Source organism: Balaenoptera acutorostrata, chromosome 13 (assembly GCF_949987535.1).
Source record: "Balaenoptera acutorostrata chromosome 13, mBalAcu1.1, whole genome shotgun sequence".
Classification (NCBI taxonomy): domain Eukaryota; kingdom Metazoa; phylum Chordata; class Mammalia; order Artiodactyla; family Balaenopteridae; genus Balaenoptera; species Balaenoptera acutorostrata.
This window is the reverse complement of record NC_080076.1, coordinates 4,244,955-4,262,665: the sequence shown is the minus strand read 5'-3', so window position 1 is coordinate 4,262,665 and position 17,711 is coordinate 4,244,955. Positions and strand designations below refer to the sequence as shown.

At 38.9% G+C, this 17,711-nt stretch overlaps 1 protein-coding gene across 4 annotated transcripts in view; it reads left to right on the top strand.

The window, feature by feature from the left end:
- Nucleotides 1-17,711, top strand: part of ZNF407 (zinc finger protein 407) — a 420,134-nt gene that overhangs the window by 247,478 nt on the left and 154,945 nt on the right. For all 4 annotated transcript variants that reach the window (XM_057526911.1, XM_057526912.1, XM_057526913.1 and 1 more), the window contains exon 7: nt 224-344. In XM_057526911.1, the coding sequence (XP_057382894.1) occupies nt 224-344 (121 nt within the window). The remainder of the gene's footprint in view (nt 1-223; nt 345-17,711) is intronic.

The window sequence follows — 17,711 nt, the reverse complement described above, 5'->3', positions numbered from 1 at the left end:
TGAACTGCATAATGTATATCTTGCTTCTGTTCTCATAGAGAAATAAAAATCAATGGTATCTTCTAACTTTCTCACTCTGTGAATAAATATTCAAATATCCTAAGTATGTGTAGTCTTAAAATTTCATGGAAATGAGTGTCTTTTTAATTGTTAATAACAGATGAAGCCCTTCATTTCCAATATTTGTAATTATTCATCTACAACTCTTCTTGATATATTTCAGGAGAAAAACCTTTTAAATGTGATGAGTGTAACTTTGCCTCCACGACCCAATCTCATCTGACGCGGCATAAGCGGGTACACACAGGAGAGAAGCCCTACAGGTGCCCCTGGTGTGACTACAGGTAACGATCCATTATGAAGCAAGTGGAATCAAGTGGGTCATCATGGTGGGTGAAAGTCCTGTTAAACTCACCATAAACGAATTGTGTTTTTGATTAACGTGAATTAGCATGATTTAAAGCATGATTCATATATTAGGAGTGGGAGTTTATTACACCACCTGATTTTGGTGACTGTTTTTAAAAATGTAAAATACTTTTCCATTTTTTACAATCTTAACATTTAGGTTTTTTGTTTTTTGTTTTTGGCTGTGTTGGGTCTTCATTGCTTCACGCGGGCTTTCTCTAGTTGTGGAGAGCAGGGGCTACTCTTCGTTGCGGTGCGTGTGCTTCTCATCGCGGTGGCTTCTCTTGTTGCGGAGCATGGGCTCTAGGCGTGCGGGTTTCAGTAGTTGCAGCACGTGGGCTCAGTAGTTGTGGCGCATGGGCTTAGTTGCTCCAAGGCGTGTGGGGTCTTCCCGGACCAGGGCTCAAACCTGTGTCCCCTGCATTGGCAGGCGGATTCTTAACCACTGCGCCACCAGGGAAGTCCCACATTTAGGTTTTATAATCCATTGGTACACCTGACTTTCAAGTGATTGTAAGGAACCATCCAATTAATCAGTTATTCAACGCACATGGCATCTCATCTATGAGTGAGGCACTCATTTAGACAATGAAGATAATGTAAGAAATGCTTCCTGCCTTTAAGGATATTGTAGCATAATGGGTGACTTGTAATGGTAATGTTAGTAAATATTTGTAGTACACATATCAGTGGTATTTAAAAACGCCAGGGGAGTGCAGAGAGAAGGAACAAGATCAGTCCTGCTAGAGGAGAAAGCCTGCCAGCCATGGCTTAAAAGATGGGTAGCTTTCAGTCACGTGTGTGTTCTGTGAGGATGTGGGGAGGTGATGGTACAGCGTGGCATTTCTGTGCGGAGAGCATGTTGGAGGTCATGAGTGCTCCGTCCACTCGCGGAGGCCACAGCGGCTAAGTGACATCTGCCAGGTTGCAGAGTGACTTCACGGAGGCCGCAAAGCACAGGGGCAGAGAAGCAGGAGTGGTGAATGATCCTGTTTTACTCTGTGACAAGGTCCGCGTATCCCGGGCCCGGTGGAAAATGAAAGGCGGCTGTAGGTTGCGGCTCGATCACGCTCTGGGGGGGGCCTGTGAGCATTGAGTTCAGAGCTCACTGTGGTCTGTGAGACACCATGGGATGCGCAGGCAGCTGAGGGACATCTTCTTAGGGCCTTGATCAGCCCAACTGTGGGGCTGAAGGTCTCATGGGCCCTGTTGTGCGTGCAGATGTGGAAACGTTGAGGGTAGTTCTTCAGTGCAGCCTGCCTTTGTTATAAATCAGAATATATACCTTAAACCTGAAGCCTTCATTAAAAAATAGATTTTTGTATTCCTGTGGATATAGCCTGTGCGTTCAGTAAATATATTGCCATAATCTCTATTATTATCCTCATTATTGCATTAAGTTTTATGTTGAAGGTCATCTAATGGTACAGACATATTACGGGTATATTTCATTCATCAATTATTCATTCATTCCACATTTTCTCAGTTCTGTCTTTGCCTAACACTAGATTGGTGTTTCTTTGAGATTTAATAAAATGGTGATCCAATTAGAGGTAGACATAGAAATTCTAAGGAGCTGATAATACAAATTCTTTAAAAGACAAACGTTATTGAATGCTCTTTTTCCTTATTAGAGGTCATACTGTAGTTGCCTTCCCTGCAAAACACAGGGAAACAATTAGAAATTTATAAAAATTTCCCTTAATTATCACTCTTAGCTGTTAGGATTATATCCTTTCAGTCTGTACTTTATGCCTGTTTTGAATCATTGTTTTTTTTGGTGGTTTCTTTCATTATAAATTTTATTTTTCACACTTAACAAATTGTATAACCACCTTATGTCATTAATCCTGTGTAACTGTGGTTTTCAAACTATAATTTTTAAGTCGTAGAACTGTTACTTCAAACAAGATCTTGTACAGACCCCATGGATAAAATAGGTAAAAGTGGTATCTAACAGTTACAGATTTCAGAGTTACAGTCTGTAAGTCACTTATTATAACACTAACGAATATCATGTAAGACTGTTTGACAAGCAAAAAGTTTTCAAATGGGGGGAGTTCTTGCTAACAGTTGCTATTGGATTAGCTGTGGTGTCCAGTTTATGACTTTGCAGAGAGCACTCGGCAGGGGCGGGTAGTCGGGAGCTTAGGCCCTTGAGGCTCGCTCACTGCAGCCGTTCAGCCTCTTCCTCAGTTACGGAGGACAAGTGCTTTGGGTACGAACTTCAGGAACACTGCTGACGTACGGTGAGGAACACACTAGATCGCTTATCCAGAGCCTGGCTGTGCACATCAGCCCTTGTTCTCACTCTCATCTCAGGTTAGGACTTCAGATGGTTATAGGTTTTACTTGACCTGACAAACCTCAAGATACTGTTCAGTGAGGTAATGCAAGAGTTTCAGTGCCTTGAAGGTCTTTAGTGTCTGAAAATTATAATACATGCCATGATGGATTTTTTTTTTTTTTTTACAGTTTTTGAAGTTGTTAAAAAAAACAAACCCAAAATCAATTGTTAGATAATTACTGAAATACCTTGGAGTTTCAAAAGGCCTAGTTTGAAAACCACTCTTTTCTTCAATATAATTTTAATACTTGCATGGCCTCAAGTTAGATTGATAAACAATAATAACTTTATTAAATTTTTAGACATTTATGCCATTTTCAGGTTTTTACTCCAAAAATACTTTTACCTAAATCTCTGTGTATGTCCATGATTTTTTTGGAAGAAATTCATAGAAGTATGACTTAAGGCTATTAATAGTACTACTACAAAGATTGGGATGTGAATTTTGTTTGGCTGATCAGTACTGTGTTTTGGTACACTCAAGTCTGTGTATGCATGAACATATTTCTAAGTACTTCAGGTTTTCTGGGCTTGAAATTGTATTATACTTCTGCGAAGGTCGAGGTCGTGTTACTTGTCCCCTATCCAAGTCATCACCTTGAAGTAGCATCACGTCCGTTGAGCAGTGCGTTGGATCCAGCTGGATCCCGTCCGTATCAGACCTCTGTGAGGCACTGTCGTGAAAAGGAGCTGGTGTTTTCTAAGACTGTTGTCACTCTCCTATGAGTTAATACTCAGGATGTTTACATCTAGTGATCGCTATCAAATTTCCTGTTGAAATGCTTAAAGTCCTTGATAAAAGGGTGATTTTATCTTTATTTAAGCTTTTTTAATAATTTGAATATTATTGAAAGTAATTAGTTTGAACACTTTCTGTTCACGGGACAGTTTTATCATTCTGTGTATATACAAGGTTGGGTTTGCTTTTACTAATGAACAAAAGACAAGTTAACTTGACCAGGAGTATGAAAAACTTCAAAATATAGGAACACTCCTAAAGTTAGTGACTATGAATGAAATGTAGAATTTTCAATGGATACCTTCGTTTTCTTGTTGAGGAGAATAAGATTTTTAAATGAGCAGATAGTTAAGTTCATAAAGATTGTTTTGGTTGCATAGCATGGGAAGAACAAAATGCTTACGATATCTACCTTACAACAACAAAGTATCTTCTTTCACAAGATAAAGAAATTGGAGTAGGTATGATTTCTGCAGAATAAAAGTATGTATAAGATGATCACATATTTCCTGAGAAGATATGGTCGTATTTGTCTTATCTGTATCTTTCCATAATATTTTATTGCTTAAAATATTTAAATACTTTTTTCATATTTAGATTTTTGTCTGCTTAATATAAATAGATAAACATTATTCCTGTAGAATATTCCTATTGTTGTCATTATTAACACATATTTGCAGGTAAATTACCATCATTAGAAACTGAAGTATTATTTAAATTGCATTTGAAAATATACTTTTCATTTTATAAATTGAACATTAGTGGAGAAATTTTAGTAGTTATAATTATTCATGAAAAATGTGAATATAGATTTGTTTACAAAAGAATTTTATAATTGGTCTTTTGAACCTGGGGCTATATTTCAAGTTTGCATTATTAATTTAGGCAGTGACATCTCATTCTGTTTAGATGTAAACGTGTACTCTTTTCCTAAGCTTATACTGTCTAAGATATCCAAAATTCTAATCCATTATAGATCAGTATATTCCATCATTGCTCCAAAACTTTTTCACTATTAATTAGTATTCATTATAATTTCGAAGCATAAATTTAGATTCATAGCACGCTGTCCTACCATATTATTTATGCAGCAAATTCTTTAGATTTTTTTCTACCTTAACATGGAAACAATCTAACATTTTTCTATACTTTTATTTTTATTTATTTATTTATTTTTTTAATTAAACCTTTCTTACAACGCTTCTTAATTTTATTTATTTTTGCTGTGTTGGGTCTTCGTTTCTGTGCAAGGGCTTTCTCTAGTTGCGGCAAGCGGAGGCCTCTCTTCATCGCGGTGCGCGGGCCTCTCACTATCGTGGCCTCTTTTGTTGCGGAGCACAGGCTCCAGACGCGCAGGCTCAGTAATTGTGGCTCACGGGCCCAGTTGCTCCGTGGCATGTGGGATCTTCCCAGACCAGGGCTCGAACCCGTGTCCCCTGCATTAGCAGGCAGATTCTCAACCGCTGCGCCACCAGGAAAGCCCCTTTGTTGTTTTAATTGTCACTTCTCTATTAAGGAGAGAAATAGAAAAAACTTTAATATGTTATAGTAAGTACCCTTTCTAATAATGTAAATCCTTACTTCTCCATGGATTTTATTAATATCAAGCTACACTCTGTTCCACTGATGACACTGGCTTTCACATGAGATTAGATGACTTGCACTAAAGTTGGCTGTAATTGGGCTTTCTTTTACGTGAAACTCACCTTCTCACTGGCTTCCATTTTTTAAGGTTAATAGATGCATATTAAACAGTAAACCACTGATAAGTCATGAAAAGTAACACAAAATTCTACTTGCAGTATTAAAAATATTAAGGATAATCTTATATGACACTTTAAATGACATTTAGTAAATCAAAGAAAACTGAAATTCAGGCCAAAGTCTGCAGTTTGATCATTTATTTATTGCGTCCCTATTATTGATCTTGTAAGACTGAGATTTTTGCTCAACTGCATAATTGCCTTAGTACTGCCAATGTTACACACACTCTTTTAAAAAGTTGTTTTTACTGTTCTACTTTTCATTTTATTCACTATTTTTTTTTATTATTTGAAATTATAACTCTAGTTAGAAATATGACATATCATACAGCTGAGGAATAAAATTTATAAATCCTGCCTCATATTAAAGATTTACCCCCATTGTTTTGCTTAACTTGGAAATACACTCTGATTCTTTTCCTTACTTGATGGTTTACTTAGCTCTTGGCCAGTGTATTCCATAGAATCATTAATGCACTAGGTTTTGATCTGAAGAAGAGTTTTCATTCCTTTTAAATGAGGGGAGGCTAAGAATATTTGATTTACCCTTTGACCCAAGTAGTGGAGTCTCAACAAAAAATGTACTTTTTGTGATATTCCCCAACGTCTCTTTTATTACTCTTCTAAATATTTTGTTTAGTATTTCTTATAATCAAATTTGGTAAGTTTTTACACATGTGACTAGACTAGGTAAAATTTAGTGTTTGTCACAAGCCTTTGAAATATGTGTGTGTGTGTGTATCCTAGAAAATTTTTGTCAAAAAATACTTTTAATTTAATTGAATTCTGTCTTAACTTTACATGATGCTGGAAGCATTTTTAGGATAGTTTTAAGATATAATGATAACAAAATTATAATAAATCTTTATTTCCCTTTAAAGTTTGTATTAATTTCTCAAATACCTATTTCTATAAAGTGTCTCAGTTACGAAAACTTTTTCAGGTCTTAGAGAATAGTATGCCTTTTTACATAATTTTGCTGTATAAACGTTTTATGTTTATCAGGCTTTACTGAATAATAAGGCACTAAGGCCTCAGTATACGATGGGATCATTGTTCTGTCTTCCATTGTTTCAGCAGCATCCTGACTTGGGGGCTGACTCTGCAAGGGATAATTTCCTCCCTGTGGATAATCTCCCCTGAGGGTTCCCGTTTCCCTTTGGCTTCCTGTGCAGGTTCACAGGTTGTAGCAGGAGAAGCAATAGATGGATCAAACTTGGGTTCGCCCTGAATAATAACAAGTAGAAAAAATAAATTTTGTCTTTGTAGCAGAACATCATATATACTGAGAGAGAAGTGAAATTATACATACCAAAATGAACAGCACACATTTCTTTTTCTGAAGAATCAAAGGTAGCATTTATTTCTTTTGGGTGATTTTGAAGTTCTTGAAGAGTAATGACACTACATCAAAATAATCAAATGAAAATGTCTAATATTAATTTATATTTGAAGCAGTTTGATTGATGCCACAAGCCTAGTTATATCAGAACGAAATTTAAATTCAAAACTTTTTGTCAGTGAAGTAAGCCAGACAGAGAAAGCCTAATATTGCATGATATCACTTATGTGTGGAATCTTAAAAAAGCGAAAACAACAACAACAACAACAACAAAACGGTCAAACTCATAGAAACAGAGAGCAGAAAAGTAGTTGCCAGGGAGTGGGGGAAACAGGGAGAGGTTGGTAAAAGGATACAAACTTTCAGTTGTAAGATGAATAAGGTCTGAAGAGCTAATGTACTACATGGTGACTATCATTGATGAACTGTTTTGAATACTTGAAATTAGCTAAGAGAGTAGAACTTAAATATTCTCACCCAAAAATAAACAAATAAAACATACCAGTCAATATTATTTCATTAATATCAAGTCTGTTCATTATCTGTTTATGTTCTACTCGATTTTAACTGCTAATCCAGTTAATGGAATAAAAAGCAGATGTCCTAGGCTGAAAGGTTAGCTTGAAAGCCTCGAAGCCCAGTTACTTTGCAAACTTTTCTTGGGATAATGATGATTGCAGGGCTTTGCTCAGTTTGTGGTCGGTTTCCTCTGGGAGGCGGATGTGTCTGTTGAACTATGTTTGTAGTACTTGTCCTGGTCGATGGCCCCTTCCTGCTTGCTAGCCTCACACAGTTCAGTGAGCCACAGGTAGGTGTCTGTATCGTGGCTGGTTTGTGGAACCGTGTTTGGTCATTGGCTGCATAAATATTGCTTAAGAAGATTCTTCTAGCAGGTGTCAAGATGGTACTTTATGGGGTTGTACTGTCTTTCACGTGGAGTAGATGTTTCTGGTAAGTTTCCATGGGATCTTTTGAGGGGTTCCCTAACAAAAAACGTAATTGTATTTTCAGGTTTTTCTATCCAATTATGAAAGTTGTACTGTATGTAAGTGTACTTTTTATTCCTAATGTTTATGTTTCAGCAGAAATTGAATTCTTTCTGAACAAATATCTCCTAATTTTCTCTGATCATTTTATCAGTGAATTTCAAAAAAAAAAAAACTCAGTAATTCTAATTGTGGTTTTGGTTTAGTTTTGTATTTTCTATAACGTATATGTCTAATGTTATGTTTATTTGTAGCATATTTTACTCACACTTTTCTTCTCTGCCCTGAGACACCCAAGCACATAGACTTTTAAAAATTTTTGTTTAAGCCTATGTGCTAATATAGTACAGTATTTATGTCAGACCTTTAGTTACTGTTGGTAAATTTTCATCTAACTAAACTTGGTTAAGTAAAAAAAAAAAAAAATCTGTAGACTTGGAAAACAAATAGATTCCATAGCATTAACAATTATAAATTGGTTCATATGTCTTTAAAAGGGAGAAAAATCTAAAATAATTTGTTTATGACTATAAGTAAATTATTTGTTGATATAGCTGAAATCGTCATTGAGATCACAGATTAATTAAAAGAGCCGTTCTGAACACAAAGTGACCATACATTCCCTTTGCTATCTCTTAAAGTAGAATCTAGATAAACATGTTTATTTAACCTGCTGTTGTTGCGTCCCAAATCCAGTCATTATAAAAGGACCAGCACTATCTTTGGGGAACGGTCTTTCTACAAAGAATTACTATGGACAGTCCCTTGGGTGCTAGTTAGATATATCTGTATATATTGTGGTAGAAAGAAAGGCCTTAGAGATGAAAAAAATAGAAAATTTTTTTGGGCAATAGTCTCTTGCATAATAAGTTATTCCTCAGACACTAGAGCTATTATCACACAACAAAACACTTTACTACGTAACTATCTATATCTCCCAGCATTAGAGGCCCATACAGTGTGTAGCTTATTAGGAAAGCTCTGTAATCACCAGGATTATCTAGAACAGCAGTCAGTGCAGCATCAGGCACACCCTTCCGGTCATGTGGTTGAACTTCACAAAGTCAGATGTGGGGTTGAGAGAAATAATAATACCTTTGAAGTGTATACAAGTTTGACCACCTGTCATTAGTTCAGTGAGAATGCTAAGATCTTAGTTATCTCATTTTGTTTTTGGATCCTTTGTTTCAGTATGTTCTGAAGTATTGCCTCTCTGGGGCCTGTAGAAAACTGGAAGAAGGAAGGAGGAGAGAAAAACTTGGAATGTTTAGGTAGTGGGGACCCAGTGGTCTGTATGAGGCAGCTTCTCTATCAGTGTGCCTTCTAGACCTCAGACCCCTTCAGTGGAATAAGACGCTGCCTTCCTGGTAGCACCTGTGTTTGTTTTGGCTTTAGGTTAAGAATGTTTGTAAAAACAAGATTACATCTTTTCTCACTTTCACATCTTTATTTTCTTAGTTAAGGGAATGTAGCACAAACCCTTTGTTGGCTTTTTCCTATTTATGAGAAGTACTGTGCTTGTGAGAAGTTGTATAACAAGAAGTACTCCCGAATATTTTCCTTTTTTGGAAAATGGTGTTCTGTCTTTCCTTCCTGCATAGTGAGCTGTACTTGAAATAAACCAGAATCTGTTATTCAGTAACATAATATGCATAATATGTAATGTGATACTTTTCCCTACAGGGAATTTTAACCTAATATTAACCTTCCTCTTACCCCTTAAACTTTAGTTCCTTACTCTTAATTCTTTTGGTTTGCATCTTGCTAAACAACCCTACTCTCTCATTTTGTATCTTTTATATCACTTGTGACACTGTTTGGGGATCTCTCACTATTTAAGTTTTGAATCATGTTGATTAACTGAACTCGGTCATATCTTTCCTGATTGTTTTGGGGTTTTTTCATCTTAAATTACAACTTTTAAGAAATACGTGAAATGTCATAAAACAAATTAGAATTTTCCCATACAGAGAAAATGTGGTAAACTTTTAGTGCTTATGCTTAACTAAATCAGTTAATCTCTTGGATTGAATTATTTGAGGTAAAAAGTGGTTGACACTTGAATTTGAGAAATTTGTTTTGTTCTAAAAACCTCAGATAGCTTTAATTTTAATTAAAAGTAAGATTCTGTCCCACTTTCCACTCCCAAATTATATTTTTCATTTGATTTTAAGTTATCTTCTCATGTCAGCAAGCCTGGGTTGTAGGGCATATGGGATTATGTGGTGAAGGGGGGCAAGAAGTCCTGTGAGCAAGCCTGGGTTGTAGGGCATATGGGATTGTGGTGAAGGGGGGGCAAGAAGTCCTGTGAGCAAGCCTGGGTTGTAGGGCATATGGGATTGTGGTGAAGGGGGGCAAGAAGTCCTGTGAGCAAGCCTGGGTTGTAGGGCATATGGGATTATGTGGTGAAGGGGGGCAAGAAGTCTTGTGAGCAAGCCTGGGTTGTAGGGCATATGGGATTGTGGTGAAGGGGGGCAAGAAGTCCTGTGAGCAAGCCTGGGTTGTAGGGCATATGGGATTATGTGGTGAAGGGGGGCAAGAAGTCCTGTGAGCAAGCCTGGATTGTAGAGCATATGGGATTGTGGTGAAGGGGGGCAAGAAGTCCTGTGGGCCATTTAGTCCATGCCAGGTAGTTTGAGTTTTACCCCAAACGCAGTCCGTAGCCAGTGGAGAATTTTAAGGAGGGAACTGACATATTCATATTTTGCTTTGCAATGATCACTGATGCAGTGCAAATGAAGAGGCAGAGAGGGACACAGCAGGAGTTGGGAGAGCATTTAAAGGACAATTGCAAAGGTGCAGGCAGAAATAAGTGACTAATCCTAAACTAACACAGTAGCCACGATGGATGTAGAGAGAGGCTGATTCCAGTGCTTGTTAGGAGGTAGAATGAATGAACACGGTGACCAAATGGATGAATTTGGGGACAGGGTGACAGAAAGATGCATGCCATCCTTTAGATGCCTAGGCTAGGGCTGCTGAGTGAGCGGCAGTGCCATTCACCAGGTCCTCACTCCCGGAGGAGAGATCCCTTTAGCAAAGTGACGATGTGTGTGGGTCGGATGCATTGACTTTGCAATGCCCGTGGACATCTGCATGGAAACGTGCCAGTAAATGTGGAGGTCAGTGCTGGTGTATGTCGAACTTAAAGCATTGATGCGATTGGCATTTCCCTTGGAAAATGCGGAAAACGGAAAAGCAGAGGGGCAAAGAGCAAGTGTCAGAGAGACTGAGAAGTAGCCTCCAGAAATGGAAGGGACCTCCGGGCAGCAGGCAGGCAGCACTCAGGGCAGTGCACCCGCCTCAGCCACCCAGACAGCACGGGTTCTCTGGGGAAGCCCAGTCCTAGCACAGGGGTAGGAGCAGAAAGCACGCGAGGGGTCAGAGGTGAAGACGTGGTGAGGATACTGGTTAGCTGGTCTTGAAAGGAGTGTCTTGAAGGCTGCTTCCTGAAAACGTTTGGGGAGTTGGGATAGCTGCATGCGCAGAGAGCTGGATGCACATTGTATTTGCGTGTTTGTTTTCATCTGTTTGCTTAAGCTTGCTTTTAAAATTTTACTAAAATGCTTACAAGCAGAGGTGAAAGAGCCAGCTGAAATAATGAAGTTGAACAGTGCCTTTACCTAAGGGCTCAGATGGTGCATGTCAGGTAGGGTTTTTTGACGCATCAGGGGCACTGATAACGATTTTGAAGAATCAGCAGTGCCTCCCTGTTCCCACCTTGGGACCTCTCGAGATGGAGAGCTGCAGCTTCAAACCTCTGAATCTTTATCCTCCCACAGTTTGGGAATACTGCGTAGCACCAACTTTTACCTTTGCTGTGTTCAAAGTTTTGAATCAGAGAACATAGAGACTGTGTGATGGGACTGTTCTGCCCTCCCTACATGCACGTTCAAACATTGGAACTTTATTTGCTTTCTATGAGGAATTTACTTCCACAAAATATTGTATTACTTTAACTGTTATACATAATTCAAAAATTTGCTTGTCACTAGCAAACAATTCAGGGCAATCATTTAACAAACACTCATCTTAAATGTAATCTTTTAAAGTGTGACATCTTTTCTATGACTTATTCTAAACAATTTTTGCGAATGTCTTAGGGTTTTTCTAAGACCAGTAAATCTCATGGGCCCCTCTAGTGACATCATAAGCCAGTGGAAACTCACAGACGTTTATTGTGATGACACCTGACCCCCCATATATATTTACAACCCTTGCTGTTTGTTTTACCTACCTTTCATTTGCGTGACTGCTTCCAAATAATTACAGGTATGGTATAACTCTTTTACCAGTCACAGCTTTAACTATACTTCTTATGTCCATTTGTACTAAAACTTCTGTTTCACTGTTTTAGATTGACCCCTGCCTTCTTCAAATTGCCATATTTCTAGAAACATATACTCTACTGGAATGGTCCTACCAAGAGAAACGTTAATAATAAGGACCATGTGGGTATTGGAGTTAGTGTGTGTATAGTATGAAAAGAGAAAGCAAATATATCACTCCTTAGGGTGAGGTAGGGTACATGATTTGTTTTCATGACTTAAGGTATATTATAACTGCTGAGTGTTGGTGTCAGTTGTACTAAACCACTAAAAAGTGGAAATAAGTCATATATATTGCCCCACAGGTTGATGTATGCTTTTCTTTTGCATTCACTAGCATTTTGTATGGATTTCCTTTGATTCTATTGGAATTTTTGCTGCTTTGTTTCATTATAAATTATGGTTACCACAAGACGGTATGGCTGCCTCTCAGATTTTGGTTTTAGCTTGTTTCTCAACTTTAAAAATGAAAAGCACATTTCCCTTTGCAAATTGAGATAGTTCTGTACATCTCGTAACAAATTTTTGGCACCATTTCCATGAGTTCAAATAAAGGCAGTAGAAATACTCACCACAGCGCCCCTGAGGTAGGTTCATTTTAGCATTGGCTGCAAGGTGTTATTGAAACAGTTGGGGCAGCTTCCTTTCTCTCTCTGCTAACACAGCTTTCTTAAGGAAGAAGGCTCTCAAAGACGCCACCTAGGAATGGCAGTGAATAAGTGTGTCATTGGAAATGTACCCTCAGACTCAAGGAGCTATGTGCCTGGGAAATATATGGACGATATCAGCATATATATATATATATATATATATATAAATTAATTACATGTTCCTTCCAATTAATGATTTCTGTATGGCCTGTGAAAATGACGTTATGAATGTAATGATTACAGAATCCAAATCCTACCTCTTGTTATGTGTACTTGTTTTTAACTACACAACGCACACACCCATATTACCTTCCTTGCATCCATTTTTAACACAACAATCTTCTAAAATGTTGTGGGTTCTGATGTAAAAGAGATTCAGAACAAGGCTCCAGTTTTATTTTTAAGGGTTTTCTTTTTTCTTTTTTAGTTTAAAACTGGAAGCTATGTCTGCCTTAGCTGTAAAAGCACAATCAAGGCACCATGATAAGTGAGTCGGTGCTGTAAAAGTAAAACGAATTTTGCCTTCACTCACATGAGCTATAGAAGGAGGAAGCTTTATTGTCCCTGGGAAAGTGATAAGGCAGAGTAATTGTATATTATACTGTCCTGGAACATCTGCCTGAAGACTGTTGGAGCAATTCATCCATCATGGACGATACAGCATGTTTTGTCTTTCTGCTTTAACCCGTCCCCACTGCTGGCCCGCACGGAGGTTTTGATAGGGACTGCGCCTGGGCCGGGGCGCACATTAATCAGTCCCCTTGTTCAACACTCCAGCTGACATAATTACAACCTGCGCACAGCAGTTATTCAAGTCGAGTCCTTGTCACTCGTGGTGCGAAACTACACAGCTCCGATCCCGGAGGAGATTGCCTTATCACACAGAACAAGGGCTCGCAGGAGTCGAAGAGAATAGAAATGGGAAAATGTCTTCCGGGAGTACTGTATATTCCTTTAAAATAAGACGTTTGAGAGACTTACAAGGGACAAAGGGAATCATTGTGTGCAGTGACTGAAATGAACCAGTTATGATTGTTAAATGGATTACGTGGAGCATTTCTGTAAAAATGGACGTAGATTATTAAATTCGATGGCCCCTCGTAATCAGTGATTCTCTTAAGTTTTTCTTCAAAAGTGATCACATAACTTTACAATTATAAAAGCTTTAAACGCTCCTTGATAGGACTCAATTTTACAAAATAAAGTATGCATTTTAAATCTACTGTAAGTATACACTTAACTCAGAGAACTTTGTAAGGAATAAACTTAGAGCCAAAGAAAGAGCCTTTCAAGAGACTTTCAAAGACAGGGAAGTTCACTGTTTCCTGTGGCCAGAAAATAAACTTTCTGTCTTATTATTTGCCACACCTCCTCGCTCTAATCCTGGTGGCTTGCTGGCCAGGCTCCTCCAGTACACCAGGTGTGAGGGATGCACTCTCCTTTCAGCCACTTGAGAAGTATTTTAAATTTTATGGCAGCCCCTCCCCTAATAGACCCTAATAGACCAAGGGAGTCTTTGGGCATGTAGTGAATTATTGTGATCAGGTCTGCACACCTCCCCAATGAACTATGCTCTTATGCATGTGTGCAGAAGCTGTGGGTATTTTAAATCCAGCCTTTTTTTTTTTTTTTTTTTTTTTGTCTCTTTGACATTATAAGATTGTCCCAAGTAAAATCAAGTGTGGCCCAGACTCTCAGAAATGTTGTGAAATGTATTTTTGGTTCAGTAAAAATTTTACTTATATAACCTTAAGTTTGAAAAGCCTTCAACTAGAAAAGCTACAGTAAACTAGTACATATATTTATATCTTCAATTGTAAAGCAGTATTATTTGTAGCTATTTCAAGCCAGAGCTCGGTAAGCGCACACGTGTGTGTAGTTCAGGCCCTGGTGAGCGTCTCTGTGCACCTCTCTGCCCTCCTTAGCCTCCCCTACAACTACGATTCCAGTGACTGCTTGGACTTAGCAGGAGGGGCAGGCTGCACTTGCCTGAACTTTGTTAAAGGTCCTTTTCTTCGGAAGGCCTCTCGTCCACGTGCCTTTCCTGGTTTCACAGCGTTTCACTTTGCTAAATTAGCTAGTTAACAGAAGAGGAGAGACTAACACTCTGTGCTGTAAGGACGTAGGTTTGTAGAAATGAAAAGCTGGAGTGGGGACTCTGTTTATTTCAAAGGTCCAGTATAAAAAGCGTGGCAAGATAACAGCGGAAAGGATCTCCACCAGCACTCACCGCGGCTGCACAGAAAACGCGTGGGAGGAGGAGCGACGTGTACGGCTAACATGGTGTTCTGGTTTCGCCAGTCACTAACTTCAAGTGGCGTTGTTAGCTCAGCCTTGAAAAACGTTTCTGTGGTCACGTTAGTCTGAGAAGCACTCGCTGTATTGCACCGCCTTCCTCAGATGCATGATGAACAGCATATTAAAGACTCACAGGATTCCTGCTGTAAAGAAAAATATATAGGGACCTCCCTGATGGTCCAGTGGTAAAGAGCCTGCCTGCCAGTGCAGGGGACGCGGGTTGGATCCCTGGTCGGGGAACTAGTCTCCCACATGCCGTGGGACAACTAAGCCCGTGCGCCCACGCGCCCTGGAGCCCGTGCGCCACAACTAGAGAGAGAAAACCTGCGTGCCGCAATTGGAGAGAAGCCTGTGCGCTGCAGCAAAGACCTGATGCAGCCAAAAAAAATAAAGAAAATAAATGAATATTTTTTAAAAAAAGATGCCAATGGTATTAAAAAAAAGAATTCCAAGTCGGTGATTAAAAAAAAAATGTGTATGTATGTGTGTGTGTGTGTATATATATATATATATATTTCAGTTACACAAAATTATATATATAATTTTGTGTAACTGAAATATGTGAAACGTTGGCCACCAAGGCCTTTTCCTTGAAGCCCTGTAGGCCTCGTGCTGGACTAATTTGGATGCTGGAATATTTCTGTTTTGTTAAAGGATAGGCCACCATTAATGTCTGCTACGCACTTTTACCTGAGAGAACAGGGATTTATTTTCTCATAAGCACGTAGGATACGGCATCTGGTAATTACTTAAACTTACTTATATAAGCTTATAGCTTGTCTTCATGGCAGATGAAAGTCTACTAGGTTGCACTTTTCTCAAAGCAAGTTACCTTCCTCTAGACTGAGAATATATATTCAGTATATTGAGAAGTGAACAGTTAATGAAATTGTAACTGTCTTTTCCTCTATGGGCTAAAGAAGAACCAAGGAGAAGTCATGGTTCTGTAGGGCTTGCACTGGCGGGTGGCCCTCCTCCCTGCATATGCCATGGAGGACAAGCCACGTCTGGCCACGTGTTTAAATCAATCTCCTGTTCTACAACCACACAAACTGTGTGAGTGGGACTATTCTTGAAGCGTTAAATGCTAACGAAATAATTTGGGTTTCTAACAGAGACAGAGCTTACTGTCGCTTCCTACTATTTCTTCCTTGTGAATCTCATTGTTCTCCAGCAGAGTGGAAGGTGGAGCAGGTTGTTAAATTCAAAGCAGCTTACTCCTCTTACTGGTTGTAGAAACCAAAACGAGCAGGGATATGAATAGAGAAGGAATTTAAGTGGATGTAAATGTGGGAACATGAATGGTGTGGAACAGATGGGAAGTTCTACATACTCTTGGGAATAGAAGGAACGGTAGAGCAGTGTGCAAATCCTATCAAAGGCAGTGGCATATCCATAGGCAGGTGTGCAGTTGATCAGTGTTATTTGAAGTCAGTTGAAGTCAGTCAAGCATTTTGAATAGCACGGAAACAAGAGAATTTTAGGCCATTCTCAATTAAAGATGTCACTGAAGGGGGCGTGGCAGTCCTGTAAGTAGACAGGTGGAATTTTCAACCCTGTTTCAAAATTAAGTTTCATTTTATGCAGCATGGCCTTTTGTTATGGTTGTTGATGTACATGGCTCATCTCTCCTATCACACTGTATTCTCTTTGAGGATATAACCAAAATGATTCATTTTTATGTTTCTTTCAATGTAGTAGGCACTAAATAAATATTTGTTGAGTAAATTCATTTTGAAAATAATAAATCAATACCTACGAAAATAGACTTTTCTTGTAATTATAGACTTCCCATGGAAATCATAACGATAATTAGGCTTAAATTACTTCTGTTCTGAAAGACCTCCCAGTGGGTCTGAAAGGCTGGCCTTGCCCTGTGGCTTTTAGACCAGCACTCAGACGTACGGCTGAGCAGAGCCCACGCGTGGGTCACGTGGGCCAGCGCTGTGGCTGCCGTGTGGCGGCTTCTCCGTGAGCACGTGGTAGTGGTCGCTGCACTCGGGACGGGGCTGTGAATACCTGACAGTGACACAGCGGCAGAGCCCAGAACCTGGGTCCTTCCAGCCACTGGAGAGCAGTGGCTGGAGCACGGTCAGTCAGGCGACCGTCTTCATCCACTCCTGTGCGAACTCACGGGCTCCTTCTTCCTGTGAGACACTCTTCTGTGTTATCATCAGATGACGCACATCCCCTTATATCACATAACAAATGTTAACATAACTATAGCTGAGAAATGGGGAGAAAAATTAATGTACATCAGTTTTTATTGTCACAGCGATTGATTTCAAAGAATTGGGATTTATGACGAGCAGGAAACAATGAGAAGTGACCTGATAGGAATTGTCCTATTTAATAGTTAGCCACCAGTTAGGAAAAAAGAAAAAGAAAATTCATAGAATTTAGAACAGGGTGATCCAGAAATTGTCCAATTAAAATTTGATATTGCAGAAAATGTTCAGAAGATTGTGTTTTGTGCTTACTTCTGATTTCTATAAATTCTTTTTGCCTTAGAGTTTATAGAAATGGTGTATTTCATTACTTACAAAATTATCCAAAAAAAGAAACTGGATAATTTTGTAAGTAATGAAATATACTGTTATTTTTAAGTATCTATTTTACTTAGATGCCTATAAAACTTACTGTTATTGTATATTATTTTTACTATTTGAACTTTATCATTTGAAAAGCCAGAGTCTTACTATCCCGCCCCATTCCAGGTCCTCTTCACGCCCCGCTCTCCTGACGTAACCACTTGTGATCATTCATATTTTTGCCCTGCTAGAGATAACCTAAACACTTTGCTGATTCTCTGTTTCTTGGTTTATAGGCAGCATCCGGTTGTTGTCACAG